The sequence below is a fragment of the Nelusetta ayraudi genome, unplaced genomic scaffold (genome assembly GCF_046127955.1).
Source record: "Nelusetta ayraudi isolate G7.1 ecotype Tasmania unplaced genomic scaffold, CSIRO-AGI_Nayr_v1 ptg000026l, whole genome shotgun sequence".
Classification (NCBI taxonomy): Eukaryota; Metazoa; Chordata; class Actinopteri; order Tetraodontiformes; family Monacanthidae; genus Nelusetta; species Nelusetta ayraudi.
The window spans coordinates 1,443,593-1,457,500 of NW_027466076.1; the positions used below are offsets into that span (position 1 = coordinate 1,443,593).

General features: G+C 51.4%; 1 protein-coding gene across 1 annotated transcript in view; it reads left to right on the top strand.

The window, feature by feature from the left end:
* The window catches only part of cadps2 (Ca++-dependent secretion activator 2), a 51,893-nt gene that overhangs the window by 19,812 nt on the left and 18,173 nt on the right, over positions 1-13,908 (top strand). The window contains 8 exon segments of the mRNA XM_076028804.1: positions 1,455-1,544; positions 1,546-1,643; positions 4,010-4,111; positions 6,819-6,882; positions 7,102-7,338; positions 9,291-9,447; positions 11,045-11,186; positions 12,186-12,287. Coding sequence (XP_075884919.1) covers positions 1,455-1,544; positions 1,546-1,643; positions 4,010-4,111; positions 6,819-6,882; positions 7,102-7,338; positions 9,291-9,447; positions 11,045-11,186; positions 12,186-12,287 — 992 coding nt within the window.

A 13,908-nucleotide genomic window follows, 5' to 3' on the forward strand; every position in this document is an offset into this window, starting at 1 on the left:
AGGGAGGAAGCGGTGACATCACCTGTCGCCGCGCATACTTCGTACCAGAAGGTTCCTCGTGGTCCCGACGCTTCCTGTTCCTGAGAGCTCCCAATAGTTCTGATGGGGTCCAGGTGGTTCTGATGGTTCCAGATAATTCCCAAGAGTTCCCGATGGCTCTGATGGTTCCGACAGTTCCTGACAGTTTCTGAGGGGGCACGTTGGGAGGGGAGGAGGAGGGGCTCCAACACGTCTGACGGAGCTAACGAGGCGGCGGGCTCGTTAGCGGCTAATTGAGCGGTCAGCGCCAAGCCCGGACTCGGCCATCTGTTTGTCACGGGAACATCTTGTCGATATTAATAGCCGCAGCTCGAAGAAGCACAGAGGGACGGAGAACCGGCAGGAAGCAACAAACAAACTGGGGGAGGAGGGAGAGAAGAGGGGAAGGTGCGGGGGGTGGGGTGGGGGGGGGGGGTTGGGTGATCCGGAAGCTTCCAGAAGTTCTCCCTCAACTGTGAACGGTCTCGCAGTTCAGGGAGAAGAACCCGAAGCTCTTCTTTTCTACTTCCTGCAGACCCCCCCCCCCCCGTCCCCCGTCCCCCGCCTCCATCATGTGACTAAAAGCATCTGGACCAGCTGCTGCTGCGATGACAGCAAGCAAAAAAAAAATAAAAGAAACAACAAAAAAAAAACCCATCAGTTCCAGAAAAGTCTGAGAGCAAACAAAGTGTGTGTGTGTGTGTGTGTGTGTGTGTGTGTGTGTGTGTGTGTGTGTGTGTGTGTGTGTGTGTGTGTGTGTGTGTGTGCGTGCCGCAGTGTCTCGACGGAGGTGCTAATTTGCTAATGTTCCGTCCGTGAGAAATCCTAATTAGCGCGGTGGGTTCGGCGGCTAATTTAATGATTAGCCGTGCGCCGAGCGAGCTAATGAACGCCGCGTGACGTCTCGGCCGTTCCACACCTCCGTCTTATTGTTGTTGTCGCCTTTTCTCCTCTTTTTCTTCCTGGCGATGCAGAAAATTAGCGGTTGACGCGCTAGCTGTGGTGGGGCGTAAAGCAACCGGCAAGGACAAAGCTGGAAACTGACACCAGGCGATTAAAGAAAGTTGTTAACTTAACTTAACTGCCTGACTCAGTGGCAACTTGCTAACTTGCAAGAAGAACTAGCTAGAAGCTAAAAAACAAAACAAAACACATTTTAGCTTCATTTTATTTTTCCGTTGACAGGGGGGGTTGGAAATAGCGGCAACATCTTTTGTCGTCTTTTGTCTTGTCTGACTGCCTTCACGCAGGCCGGACAGAGACGCACGCAGCAGGCCGGATGTGGCCCGCGGGCCGTAGTTTGGGGACCCCTGATTATAGACTATAATAATACCAATGATATTATGTCTTAACGCAATTACAGTTAGAGACCTAGCATCACAGTCACCTGATTGGTTTGCACTTCAATCTCAGTGTCTGTGTGTGTTGCCGTGCAGGGCTGGTTCAGTCCCGGCCAGGTCTTCGTCCTGGACGAGTACTGCGCCCGCTACGGCGTGCGCGGCTGCCACCGCCACCTGAGCTACCTGAGGGGAGCTGATGGAGTTCTCGGAGAAGAGCGTGCTGGTCGACCCCACGCTGCTGCACTACAGCTACGCCTTCTGTGCCTCGCACATCCACGGGAACAGGTAGGCCCCCCCCCCCCCCAAACCCCCTACATCCCCGCCAGGGTTCTTTTGGTCCAGGTTCCACTGAAGCTCCTGACGGTGCTGGTGTTCTTTCACCGGTGACTCTTCATGCTAAAGTTTAAAACTGTCACCGCTAATAGTTAGCCAACACGAGCTAGCTGGGAATGGCAGAGGATTTATGTTTATGAGCTATCCGCGAGTCGAGGCTAGCGTCACTGAATTGAGGCCGATGCTACTCTGTGGAGGCTAACGCTACTCAGTAGGAGGCTAATTTTACTCGGAAGAACCTAAAGTTAGTTAGCGGAGGCTAATGTTGGCTGGTAGAGTAATAGTTAGCCAGAGGCAAAGTCTTTTCTCTCTCTCTCTCTCACACACACACACACACACACACACACACACACACACACACACACACACACACTTGACTCCAAGGCACTGTGCTTCCTCTCCACACAGCTTCATTTAGCTCGTTAGCCTGAGTGCCGATTAGCCTCTGCAGCTAATCAAGAAGCCTTAACTGGCTTTTTGTCAGTCAGCCGCTAACTTGAATAGTCCGGGGCTCCTGGCTGGGGAGGGGGGCGGGGTTGCGAAGTGGGTTGGTAGGGGGGTGGGACTTTCAAGGGAAATGTATTTAAAAAAAAAACACATGGTTAAAAAAAAAGTGGTGTAGCCGCTGAGGCTGCTGCTGATTGGTTGCCGCGGCTGTGGCGATGTTACGCCGACCTTTTCCTCCGGGGGGGGGGGGGGTCGCGCAGCGGCGCGTGTTTGCTAGTCGCAGGTGCGTGGGTCCGCGGCGGCGGTGAAGCGTTGCGTGTGTGATGTCTGGGTGTTTAGCGGCGGTGCGACGGCTGCGTTTGAGCCGAGGGTTAAAGGAGCGTCGCCAGGCCGCCTCCCACCTCCTCACCTGTCACCTGTCAGCCGTCAGCCGCCGCCGCAAGCCGACAGGAGCTGACAGCGGCTTTTACCACCTTGCCCCCCCCCCCCCCCCCCCCTCCACCTCCTGTCAGCTGACATCAGAGCGGCGGCGGCGGCACCAGCTCCTCGTTGGTTACCCCCCCCACCGCCCCTCCCCAACCCCCACACACGTTGTCGCCGCTTGCTTCGTTTAGCGGTGACAACGTGTGTCTGAACCCCCAACAAGCTGTCACTGCCCCCACCCCCCGCCCCCCAACTCCAAAGCCCCCCCCAGCCCCTCGCTCCCCCTACACACACAAACTGTGATGTCACTTCATCAACTTCCTAACGCAAGGTGTCGCCCTCCTCCTCATAATAATAATAATAATGATGATGATGATGATGATGAAGGGTGAATGGAATGCACTTTTTCCAGCACCTTCGCAGTGACAATGATGCTAATAATAATTCTTTCATTGCTTTCATTTTTTTCCTGCAAGCAAAAAATTACTAGTGCAGTTTTTCTTCCTCTTTGTTTTTTGTTTTGCTTTTTTTTTTTTTTTTTTTAATCAGAATTTTAAAGTTATTGTTATTATTGTTTCTAATCATCATCATCATCATCATCATTATAACTCTTTATTATTGTCAGAAGTATGACTAAGCACATCCTAATGTTTTTTTCTTTAATTTCATGCCTTCTGATTGGTCAGCTTCTATCAGCTGATTCTCAACAGATTCATTCATTCATTCTTCTAACTCTTTGTTGTGCGTCAGTCTAGTTGTTGCCTGTGTGGTTGACAGGAAGTCACTGCGCTCGCTCCAGGTTCTCCCCCCCCCCACCCCCACACACCCCCACACCCCCCTTCTCTTTAATTCCCTGCAAGCTGCAGGAAGGGGGCGACGGTCAGGGCCTCCTCCTCACCGCCGCTCATCTCTTTCAGCCGCCACGAGTCAAGGCTGCTCACCACCGCCGCTGATTGCATTTCCCCCCTTTTTTTAGCCGCAGAGCTGCTCAGACAAAGAGGAAGAGGGAATGAAGGCTCCGCTAGCGTGAATAAGGCCCCCCCCCCTCCTCCTGATTGGTTGACTCTGAGGTCATCCTGGACACTTTCACTGAAAGCAGCTTGAAGTTTTGGGAGGCGAGACGACAACGACGCGCGTTCGCGTCTGTTAGCGTCCCCTTAGCGCTCCGTCGTTTAGTCCGGCTCGGCTCAGTGTGTGCGGAGACGCGAGACTCCGCCCCTCTCTGCTGCCATTGGACGATTCAGCATTCAAGGAGGAAAACTGTCTTTTATTTGGAAAAAAAACAAAAAACAAAACAAAATGTTGTTAGCTAGCACGTTGTCATGCTAATTGGTTGTGTCACACCTTGTTCTTCTGTTGTAATGTTACTCTGTCCTGTGTGTGTGTGTGTGTGTGTGTGTGTGTGTGTGTGTGTGTGTGTGTGTGTGTGTGTGTGTGTGTGTGTGCAGGCCTGACGGGATGGGCACGGTGACGCTGGAGGAGAGGCAGAGTTTCGAGGCCGTCACGAGCCGCCTGCTGGCGCTGCTGGGGAACCACATCACTCACTTCAGGTACGAACCCAGCGGCGGGCTAGCGAGCTAGCTAGCAAAACCTTAATCGGGGGGTGGGCGAACTACAACATGAGCTGGTTGGGAACAGCGGGTGATTATGATTATGAGCTGTTACCGAGTCGAGGCTCATGTGACTCAGTGAGGGCTTTGTTACGTTACTTTAGTAGAGGCTAATGTTGGGTAGTGCAGGCTAATGTTGGCTAGTGCAGGCTAATGTTGACGAGTGCAGGCTAATGTTGGCTTGGAGACTCTGAAGTTTGCTAGTAGAGGTTTTTGTTAGTGGATGCTAATGTTGGCTAGTAGAGTCTAATTTTGGCTAGTAGAGGCCAAAGTTAGCTAGTAGAGGCTAATGTTAGCTAGTAGAGGCTAATGTTGGCTAGTAGAGGATAAGTTGGCGAGTTGAGGCTAAAGTTAGCTAGGCTAGCTCTAGGGAAGGGAGATTATTGTGTGAGTTGTGCAGATATTTTTTTTCTTGACGTATCTGTTTGTGTTGTAGTATATAATAGTAGTATAATATCTATAATAATATTTGAATATGCGTATTATTTTTATTACATGTAATATTAATCTGACTTCACGATCGGAGAGCCGGATCTTCGAACGGCCGCACAACAGGTGCTCTGCTGGCGACTAACGATCCCTCCCACACTCCCCCATTACCCCCACTGCAACACCCCCCCCCCCTCTCTCTCTCTTCTTCACGTGTTTTTGCTGCTATTCAGCGCGGCCGCCGCCCCCCCACAGGACCTTGAGCGCCACTGGTCCTGAATGGGCCTGTGCCATTAAAGTGTCAGAGGCCCCTGGCGGGCCTGCAGACCCTCCACTGGTTGGTGGGTGGGTGGGTGGCTCCATCTGGCTCCCAGGGGGAGGGGGGGGGGGGGGGCAGTGTTGTTACTCGCTCACCTCAAACAAGAGGCTATGCTGCAGAACAATGGCGAGGGGGCCGCAAACAGCGAGAGCGGCAGTTTGACTGGAGGTCACATGACCCCCATTGCCCATCCCCCCCCCCCCACACACACACACACCCCCGGGCGGTAGATTAACTCACATTAACTCATCACGTCCAGCGCTCGTGGCCACTGAGGACCACCGGGGGTCTCGGACCTTCAACCGCAGGGCAGCCAATCTCTGCTTCAGGTGGCCAACAAACAAACAAACAAACAAAAAATTCAATTTTTGTATTATTTAAATTTAGATGTCAATCATGCAGGCAATTTATTTAGGTATTTCTTATCCCGATCTCGTGCTTCTTTTGACATTTATTTTGAAAAAAACAACAACTAGCTCTATGTGTGTAATTTTTCTATTTGCAGGCGTTACGCAGTCGTCCACACAGCGTAGAAAATACTGAATATTCAAAAATACTGACACAAGTATTACTATGCCAATAATGCTAATATTACTGTAGCATGAATACTAAAATACTAGTAGTTTGTCATCAGTATGTTTTGGCCAAACTACTGAGTTGACACTGGTTTTCACAGCGAGCTGCAGGTTTCCATCCTTCACGTGTGCGTCTCCCCGGTCCTGCTTCTCAGGGCTGCTTTGCTTTTATTGACACGACTTCCATTGACAGTTTTATAAACTGCAAAAACTGCTAAATCATCGCCTCCATCACTGCAAGATCCCACGCACCACTCTTCCATCAACTGTATTGCAATAGTTGAGATATATATATACTGTATATGTGTGTGTGTGTGTGTGTGTGTGTGTGTGTGTGTGTGTGTGTGTGTGTATATATTATTTACATATATACATATATATAATATATATTTTATATATATGTATATAATATATATATATACATATATATTATATATATATTATATATATACATATATAATATACATGTATATATATTGTGTATATATATACATGTATATTATATATATACATATATATTATATACATATATATATATAATATATATACATATATATTATATATATGTATATATATTATATATATGTATATATATTATATATATATTATATATATGTATATATATAATATACATATATATATTATATATATGTAATGTATATAATATAATATATATATATGTACATATATTATATATATGTACATATATATATATATATATATATATATATATATATATATATATATATATATATATACATGTATATATATATATATATATATATATATACAGACATATATACATATATTACAACAAAGAATGTCTTTGAAGTCCCACCTGTATTTCGCCCTTTATTGAAATGACTCTTTAAAACACTGACAAACTGGATGAAATACAGCTGACTGACTTATGACTTACTTACGAATAATATAATCTCTTCAAGTTTGGCGGGCCGGATTGAAAAGCTTAACGGGCCGCGTATGGCCCCTGAGCCGTAGTTTGCCCACGCCTGGTCTAGAACATTGCACGCCTGGTTCTAAAAAAGACGAGCACAAAGCCGAGCGGCCGCTTCACCGTGAGAGCAGACATCTGCCGGCCGGCACCTCGGTACCAAGGGCCGCAGGTGAGAGCCCCCCTCCCCACCCCCCATGCACCCTCCCGACCGGGCGTGACCATGTGAAAAGGAAGCGCCATCTGTCGCCGCCCACCTCCGCCTTTTCTTCTTCTTCTTCTTCTTCTCCTCCTCTTCCTCCTCTTCTTCTTCTTCTTCTTCTTCTGCTGTTTTTGTCTCCACAGACAAAAGTGTTTTCCTCTCCTCCGCAGGTACTGCTTCCCCTTCGGACGGCCAGATGGGGCCCTGAAGGCAACGCTGTCCCTGCAGGAGCGGGTGCGACCACACACACACACACACACACACACACACACACACACACGCTGGTTAATGAGGAGCTTAACCAGGAGGAAAACTCAATAATCATCAAACATCAGAGTCGACGTTTCTCCGTCAGATTTCGTGGCCGCTGCGAACACCAGCGTTCTGATGATTGCCCCCCCCCCACCCCCACCTCTCAACAACCCCCACCCCCCCCACCCCCATCTCCACCAGGTGCTGATGAAGGACATCACCACGCCGGTCCCCCAGGAGGACATGAGGAAGCTGCTGCGGACGTACCTGGAGGAGGCGGCGCACATCAACTACGGCCAGCTGCTGGAGTTCGCTCGGGTCAAAGGGCGCGGGGACTCGGCCCCCCCGCCCTCGCCCGAGCGGCGGCTGGAGGAGGCGGCGCGGCTGGGCGAGCTGGTCATCGAGGTGCTGCAGCAGAACGACGAGCATCACGCCGAGGTGAGCGAGCAGGGTGCAAAATCTGTCCGGCCTACAGAATCTGTCCAGGATCCTACGGCAACACCGTTAGGACAAACTACATTGCGGCCGGACAGACAGATAGATAGATAGGTTGAATTGAAAACTTAATGTGAGCTTAGATAGATGTAGCATTTTCTATCTATCTATCGTTTGTTCATTCGTAGTTTGTCCTAATAGAGTTGCCGTATGCGACGCCGAACCCCCTCACAGATCTCGTTGCCTTCCGGACACCGCTAAGCCAGTGACAGTTTGCCACGTCATCGAAATTGCTGGAAATGGCGGTGATGGCATCAAAGATTCTAACAAAGTCTCGTCGGGAGAGACGGAGGGGCGGAGTCGCCCAGGCTTCACTGCAAGCGTGAACCAAATAAAAATCAACCAATCAACACTTAGGTTCAGGATCAGGACTCGGGTGGCGGTTCGGTTTAGGATTGGGGTCCGAGTCACAGTTAGGATCAGTACTCAAGGTACCGGTCAAGAATACAGTTTGGGAGGCTAAGGATGCTACATAGGGTAAAATCAATGTTAGCCACCCTCTCTCTCTGTGTCTGCCTGGGTTCTCTCCGGGTTCTCCCTGTGTCTGCCTGGGTTCTCTCCGGGTTCTCCGGCTTCCTCCCACAGTCCAGAAACATGCATGTGAGGTTAATTGAACACTCTAAATTGTCCGTAGGTGTGCATGTGAGTGTGAATGGTTGTTTGTTTCGATGTGGCCCTGTGATGAACTGGCGACTTGTCCAGGGTGTCACCCTGCCTTCACCCTATGACAGCTGGGAGAGGCTCCAGCAGACCCCCCTGACCCTGATAGGAAGAAGCGGGTATAGAAGATGAATGGATGAATGAATGAATTAAAAAAAAGGCCACTGAAAAAAATGTATGTATGAAAAAAAGACTAGAAACAACCTTCTGTTTCTTCTTCTTGGCCACTTTCCGAGCGCCAGTCGCCGCCCACCGCCAGCGCTAAAGTGGCAGGTGACGTGTCAAGTGGCAGGCGGCGGCGGTTAGCGGCGACATCTGTCGCTGGATGCAAACAACACCCACAGCGGCGAGCGCTCGCCGCCGCCGCACTGAGGCTGATCAGCCGCTGCAGGTGTCAGCGAAGCGCTAATAATAGTTAGCGGTGGCGGCGGTGGCGGCGGTGGCGGCGGTGGCGGCGGCGGTGGCGGCGGCGGCGGCGGCCGACCAATCGTAGTTGTTTACTCCGTCTGGCGGCGACGTTGTTTGTGTTGTTTTTCCGCCTTGCAAACAGCAACTTCCTGTCAGCCAGCAAGATTAGCCGGGGGGGGGGGGGGGGGGGGTACAATCAATCAGGAGTCATTGATCACATGATTGGCTGAATCTCGCCTGACTCTGTTCACTGTTTCTTTCCTGTTTGCTGCTGGAAGGGAAGAGAGGTGAGTCTGTAGTGTTGTTGTATTGTTGTGTTGTTGTTGTGTTGCTGGTGTGTTGTTGTGTTGTTGTTGTGCTGTTGTGTTGTTGTTGTTGTTGTGCTGCTGGTGTGTTGTTGTTGTTGTTGTTGTTGTGTTGTTGGTGTGTTGTTGTGTTGTTGTTGTGTTGTTGTGTCCAGTCAGGAAGCTTCTCCTGCTTTTTCTTCGCAGCCATTTGGAGAGGAAAACTCAGTGTGGTTCCTTTATAGCACCGCTGCTCCTCTCCTTCTTCTTCTACATTTTCTTGTGTGACTGCCATGCTGATTCGTCTTTTTATTGATAGATTTATTTGTTCACCTGTTTTTATTTATTAGATTTGAGGTACATCTGTATTTATTCAAATAAAAGTCATTGTGAAAATCGCCTTCTTCTCCTCCTTCTTCTTCTTCTCCTCCTTCTCCTCCTCCTCCTTCTCCTTCTTCTTCTTCCTCTTCTCCTTCTTCTTCTCCTTCTTCTTCCTCTTCTTCTCCTTCTCCTTCTCCTTCTTCCCCCCCACCCTCTCTCCAGGCCTTCTCCTGGTGGCCCGAGCTGATGGCCGAGCACGCCGCCCACTTCCTGTCCCTGTACCGGGACGAGGTGGACTCGGCCCTCGCCGTGCAGGCGCTGGACTCCTGGGACAGCTTCCCGCTCTTCCAGCTGCTCAACAACTTCCTGCGGACCGACCGTGAGTCCAGCGCCCCCTGGCTGCTGTTGCTTTTAACGCGTCGGACTGCAGAACTGAAATACAGTGACAGGAAACGGTTAGCAGCTGTAGCATGCGCCGCTAGCTAGCTAGCTAAACTTTTTGGACAGAAAAAAGTTTGAGCGCCACGGCAGGAAGCAGGAAGCAGGAAAACAGGAAGTGGGATTCACTCCAGATGCTAACCAACTAATTAGCACCAAGGAAGCTGGAGGGGAAAGTGGTAATTGGGCGTGGGGGAGCGGGGGGAGGGGGGGGTGATCGCCTGTCGCCAGGTGACGCAGAAGGAAGACAGTGGAGCTCACGTGGCCACCAGGGGGAGCTGTTCGCTAACGTTTCCCTCCAACGGCTGCATGAGCTTCCAGGTCTTGCCGGTGCCATCTGATTGGTCGGATTGGCTCTTTCTGTCCCCCCCCTCTCCTCCATCTGGGCGGCGGCCAGGATTGGGGCGAGTAGCGAGGCGTATTATTTTAACCACAGACCCTCGGAGATACAGTAACAGACGGGCAGCGGCCCAGAGGCCACGCCCACCCCCCCCACCCCCTCATCCTCTTCCTTCCTCCCCCTTGTTGAGACTAATTTAGAAAATAGCTTTGACTTCTTCTTTTGGCATTTTATACAGAATTAAATCTGAGTCAGGATGAAATTCTGAGGGGAAAAAAAGAAGCTAATGGTGCATTATGGTCTGTGCTGAATAACCTTTCCATAACTTCTCACAACCAATTGAAAGATTGTCTTTGCGCCCGCGACGACCAACAACTCTCCATTGTGGGTTGGTTGGAGCGAAGGGGCGTGGCCACTTCAGCTTCACTCCGGGTGATGCCGTTTGTCGGAAAGAGAAGCCGGAATGATTCCAGTCTAGTTATTTTGAGATTTAACACCCCCCCCCACACACACACACACACACACACCCTCCCCCCCTCCCCAATAGTCCCCCATCCAGCCCCGCCTGCTTCAGAGGGGGGAGGAGCCTCTCCAAACTCGCTCGCCCCCTCCGTCTTGCTCACTTGGGCGAGGGAGGCCGCTGCCTCTCCGGAGGCCGGAAAAAGGCAAGTGTTCCTGGTGGGCGGGGGGGAATTGGAGCTAATGACGCCCCGAGAGGCGAGTCGCACCTCGCTGCCGTCCAGGGAGACGGAGGGGAGGTGTGGTGTCGAGTTGCAGGACCTGCAGCACCTCCTCCTCCTCCGCCCTCCGTTTACAGCCGACTCAGTGGCAGTTGCCGCCTTCGTCCAGCCGACAGTTCACGAGTGGTGCAGTTCCACTCCAGGCCAGTGGGGGTGGGGTGGGCGGTGGTGGGGGGAGTGGGGGGATGCTGCTGCATCGAAACAATCGTGAACGACGCCTTTGACATTGTGGCGGACGGAAAGACATCCTACTGCTTCAGGACCATGTAGCACGTAGCACGTAGCATATGGCTAGCTAGCTAGCAATGAAGATGATGTCGGGAAGGATTTCGGACTGTAGCCGTTGCGTGCGTGCGTGCGTGCGTGTGCGTGTGTGTGTGTGTGTGTGTGTGTGTGTGTGTGTGTGTGTGTGTGTGTCGGCGTTGTGTGCCCGCGCTGACGTCCCCCCTCCCCAACAGCGCACCTGTGCAACGGGGCCTTCCACCAGCACCTGCAGCAGCTCTTCGTCCCCTTGGTGGTCCGCTACATCGACCTGATGGAGTCGTCCATCGCCCAGTCCATCCACCGCGGCTTCCAGGCCGAGACCTGGCTCGCCGTCAGGTAAGGAAGGCCCCACCCACTCAACCCCGCCCACCAGGGGGACAGAGAGCTGCCACAAAAAGCCGGTTTTCTGATCGGAAAGTCAGATTAATATCACATATATATATGTATAGATACAGTATATGTATATATATATATATATATATATATATATATATATATATATATATATATATATATATATATACATATATATATATAAATATTAGCCAACATTAGCCTCTATTAGCCAACATTAGCCTCCACTAGCCAACTTTAGCCTCTACTAGCCAACATTAGCCTCCACTCACCCTCCGACCGTCAGCAGCTAGCGAGAACACGTTAGCGGCTGATACCCGGGGCCTCCTGTAGGTGGCAGGAGCCCCCCCGCCCCCCCACTCCACCCACCGGCACAGCCGAGCATTCTGGGATCAATGCGACTCACTTTACCCATCGGCGCTAAGAACGCACAAGTCTTTTTTTTTTTTTTCTCACTTTTTTTTTTTGATCGCCTCGTGTTTACTGCGTTCCCGCCGCCTGAATGTCGCGCAAACAATGTGGCGAGCGTGGCGGAGGGGGACGGAGGTGGGGAGGTATGGGGGGGGGGTAGTGGAGTGGGAGGTGGGGAGAGCGGTGCTCAGGATGGGACGGCGCTGTGGGGGGTGAACAAAGGCAAGTGGATCTGAGCGCCGGCGGCAAGGCCAGGCTGCACTCAGGGACAATGACGGCACCACAAAAAGCCCCAAACTGAAAGGAAGTGGCGTCTGTCGAGGAAGCCGCGACTTCTGCCGGCGTTTTTATCCGGCTTTTCTTTTTTCTTATTCGGTTGATCAATTACTGCAGAAGAAGAAGTGGCTCCCATTGTGCCTCGCCGCCGCCACTGCCACTGCCGCCGCCGCACCGCCGCCGCCGCTGTTGTTGTGCTAGCAGAATGCTAATTGTTAAAAGTCACCTTCTTTTCTCTCCCTTTTGTCTCCCTCTCACTCTGCCGACGGTCTTTGTCTCGCGGCGACCCGGCAGGTCGCTAACTAACAATCTCGCCGGCGTTCCTCTCCCCAAAGTGCCGCTAGCGCTGCCTAGCTTCTCGCCTCCCGCCTGGATGGCGCCACTATGCGACAACACGTATGTAGCCGGGCAGCTCAGCGAGTGTGTGTGTGTGTGTGTGTGTGTGTGTGTGTGTGTGTGTGTGTGTTGCTTGCATGCTAGCTCCGGCTACATGGCTACACGCTAGCGAGACTCCGCCCCCAGACTAGGTTCTATGGTGTTTTGTGCACCTTGACAAGATGCTATTCATTCAACTGCACACAAATTAGCACTCTGTCAGCTAATTAGTTTGTAGCTAATTAGCAGACTGACGTAAACGCTCAAAGAGGACAAACGCAGTACAAAGTCGTACTAAACTTGAGGAGGTTTTAAACTGGGGAGGACTCCAGCTAACCTCACTAGCAGTGGGCGGGGGGACAACCAACAGGCAAACAGGAAGTCTGCTGTTTTTGTTTGTTGGCAAAACAAACGTATAAATAATACGTACACAGACATAATGAATAATCCCATCTTGAAGCCAAAAGCTTGCACTTTGTTAGCGTCTTGCTCGCACGGCGCCCCCTGTCACCTAAAATCCAGTCTGGACTTGATGAGGTCACTTCCCTGCATGAGCTCAGGCTAGTCTGGGCTAGCCTGGCAGCGCCCCCCTTGCTGCATGTCAGTTGTTGTTTGTCACAGTGCCAGCCGCTGGTGTGCATGACGCTAAGGCTAATGCTAATGCTAATGCTAACGCCTCCACCTTCTTTTGTAGCTTGCCGGGAACAAATCTGTTGGACGTCTTGTAAGTCCCGCCGCCACCTGCACCACCCAGTTTAGATGTTCAGGTTAGCCAGGTAGCTAACTGGCTAGCTAGCTGTCTGTGAGGGTTCTCAGTCGTCCGGGCCGTGTTAATGTAAAGAGGTAACCGGCCATTGCGAACTCCTGTAGTTGAATCTCTTCAAGAGCTCACAAGAACAAGTCCAGCAGCCTCAACTTAACCCTTCTACATTCGCTAACTAGCTATCGCTAACTTCTGCGGTTGGAAGCAGCTCCGGCTGAAGCCTTTCTTCTGTGACTCAGAGAACCGAAAAGTTCAACACAGTGCCGCCCTCCCGCCCACTGATATTTATGCGATGCAAAAAAAAAAAAAAGAAACGTGGAAAGTGAAAATGTGCCGCGCGCGGAGGGAAAAAGAAAAAGGAAAAAAAAACAATCGGCGCGTCCCTGAAGGCCGGAATTGTTCGGTTAGCGTTGCGTGATCTTCACTCCTCCGCCGCCGCCGCCGCTTCCTCTGACAAAAGGCACCGAGCGGGCGAGACAAATGGGACAATGGCTCGTGGAAGGTGTGCGTCTGTGATTGTCTCAAGGAGGAGGAGGAGGAGGAGGAGGAAGGAGAAGGCAAGGAGGAAGGGGAGGAGAGTAAGAGGAGGAGGGCGAGGAGGAAGAGGTGGAGGAGGGTGAGGAAGAGGAGGAGGAAGGGAAGGAGGAGGATGAGCAAAAGGAGGAGGAGGGTGAGGAGGAGGAAGGGGAGGAGGAGGAGGAGCAAAAGGAGGAGGAGGGTGAGGAAGAGGAAGAAGAGGAGGAGGGCAAGGAGGAAGGGGAGGAGAGTAAGAGGAGGCGGGTGAGGAAGAGGTGAAGGAAGGGTGAGGAAGAGGAAGAAGAGGAGGAGGAAGAGGAGGAGAAGGTTGGGCCGAACAAAGGGCCTCTTCAGCTCTCCTGC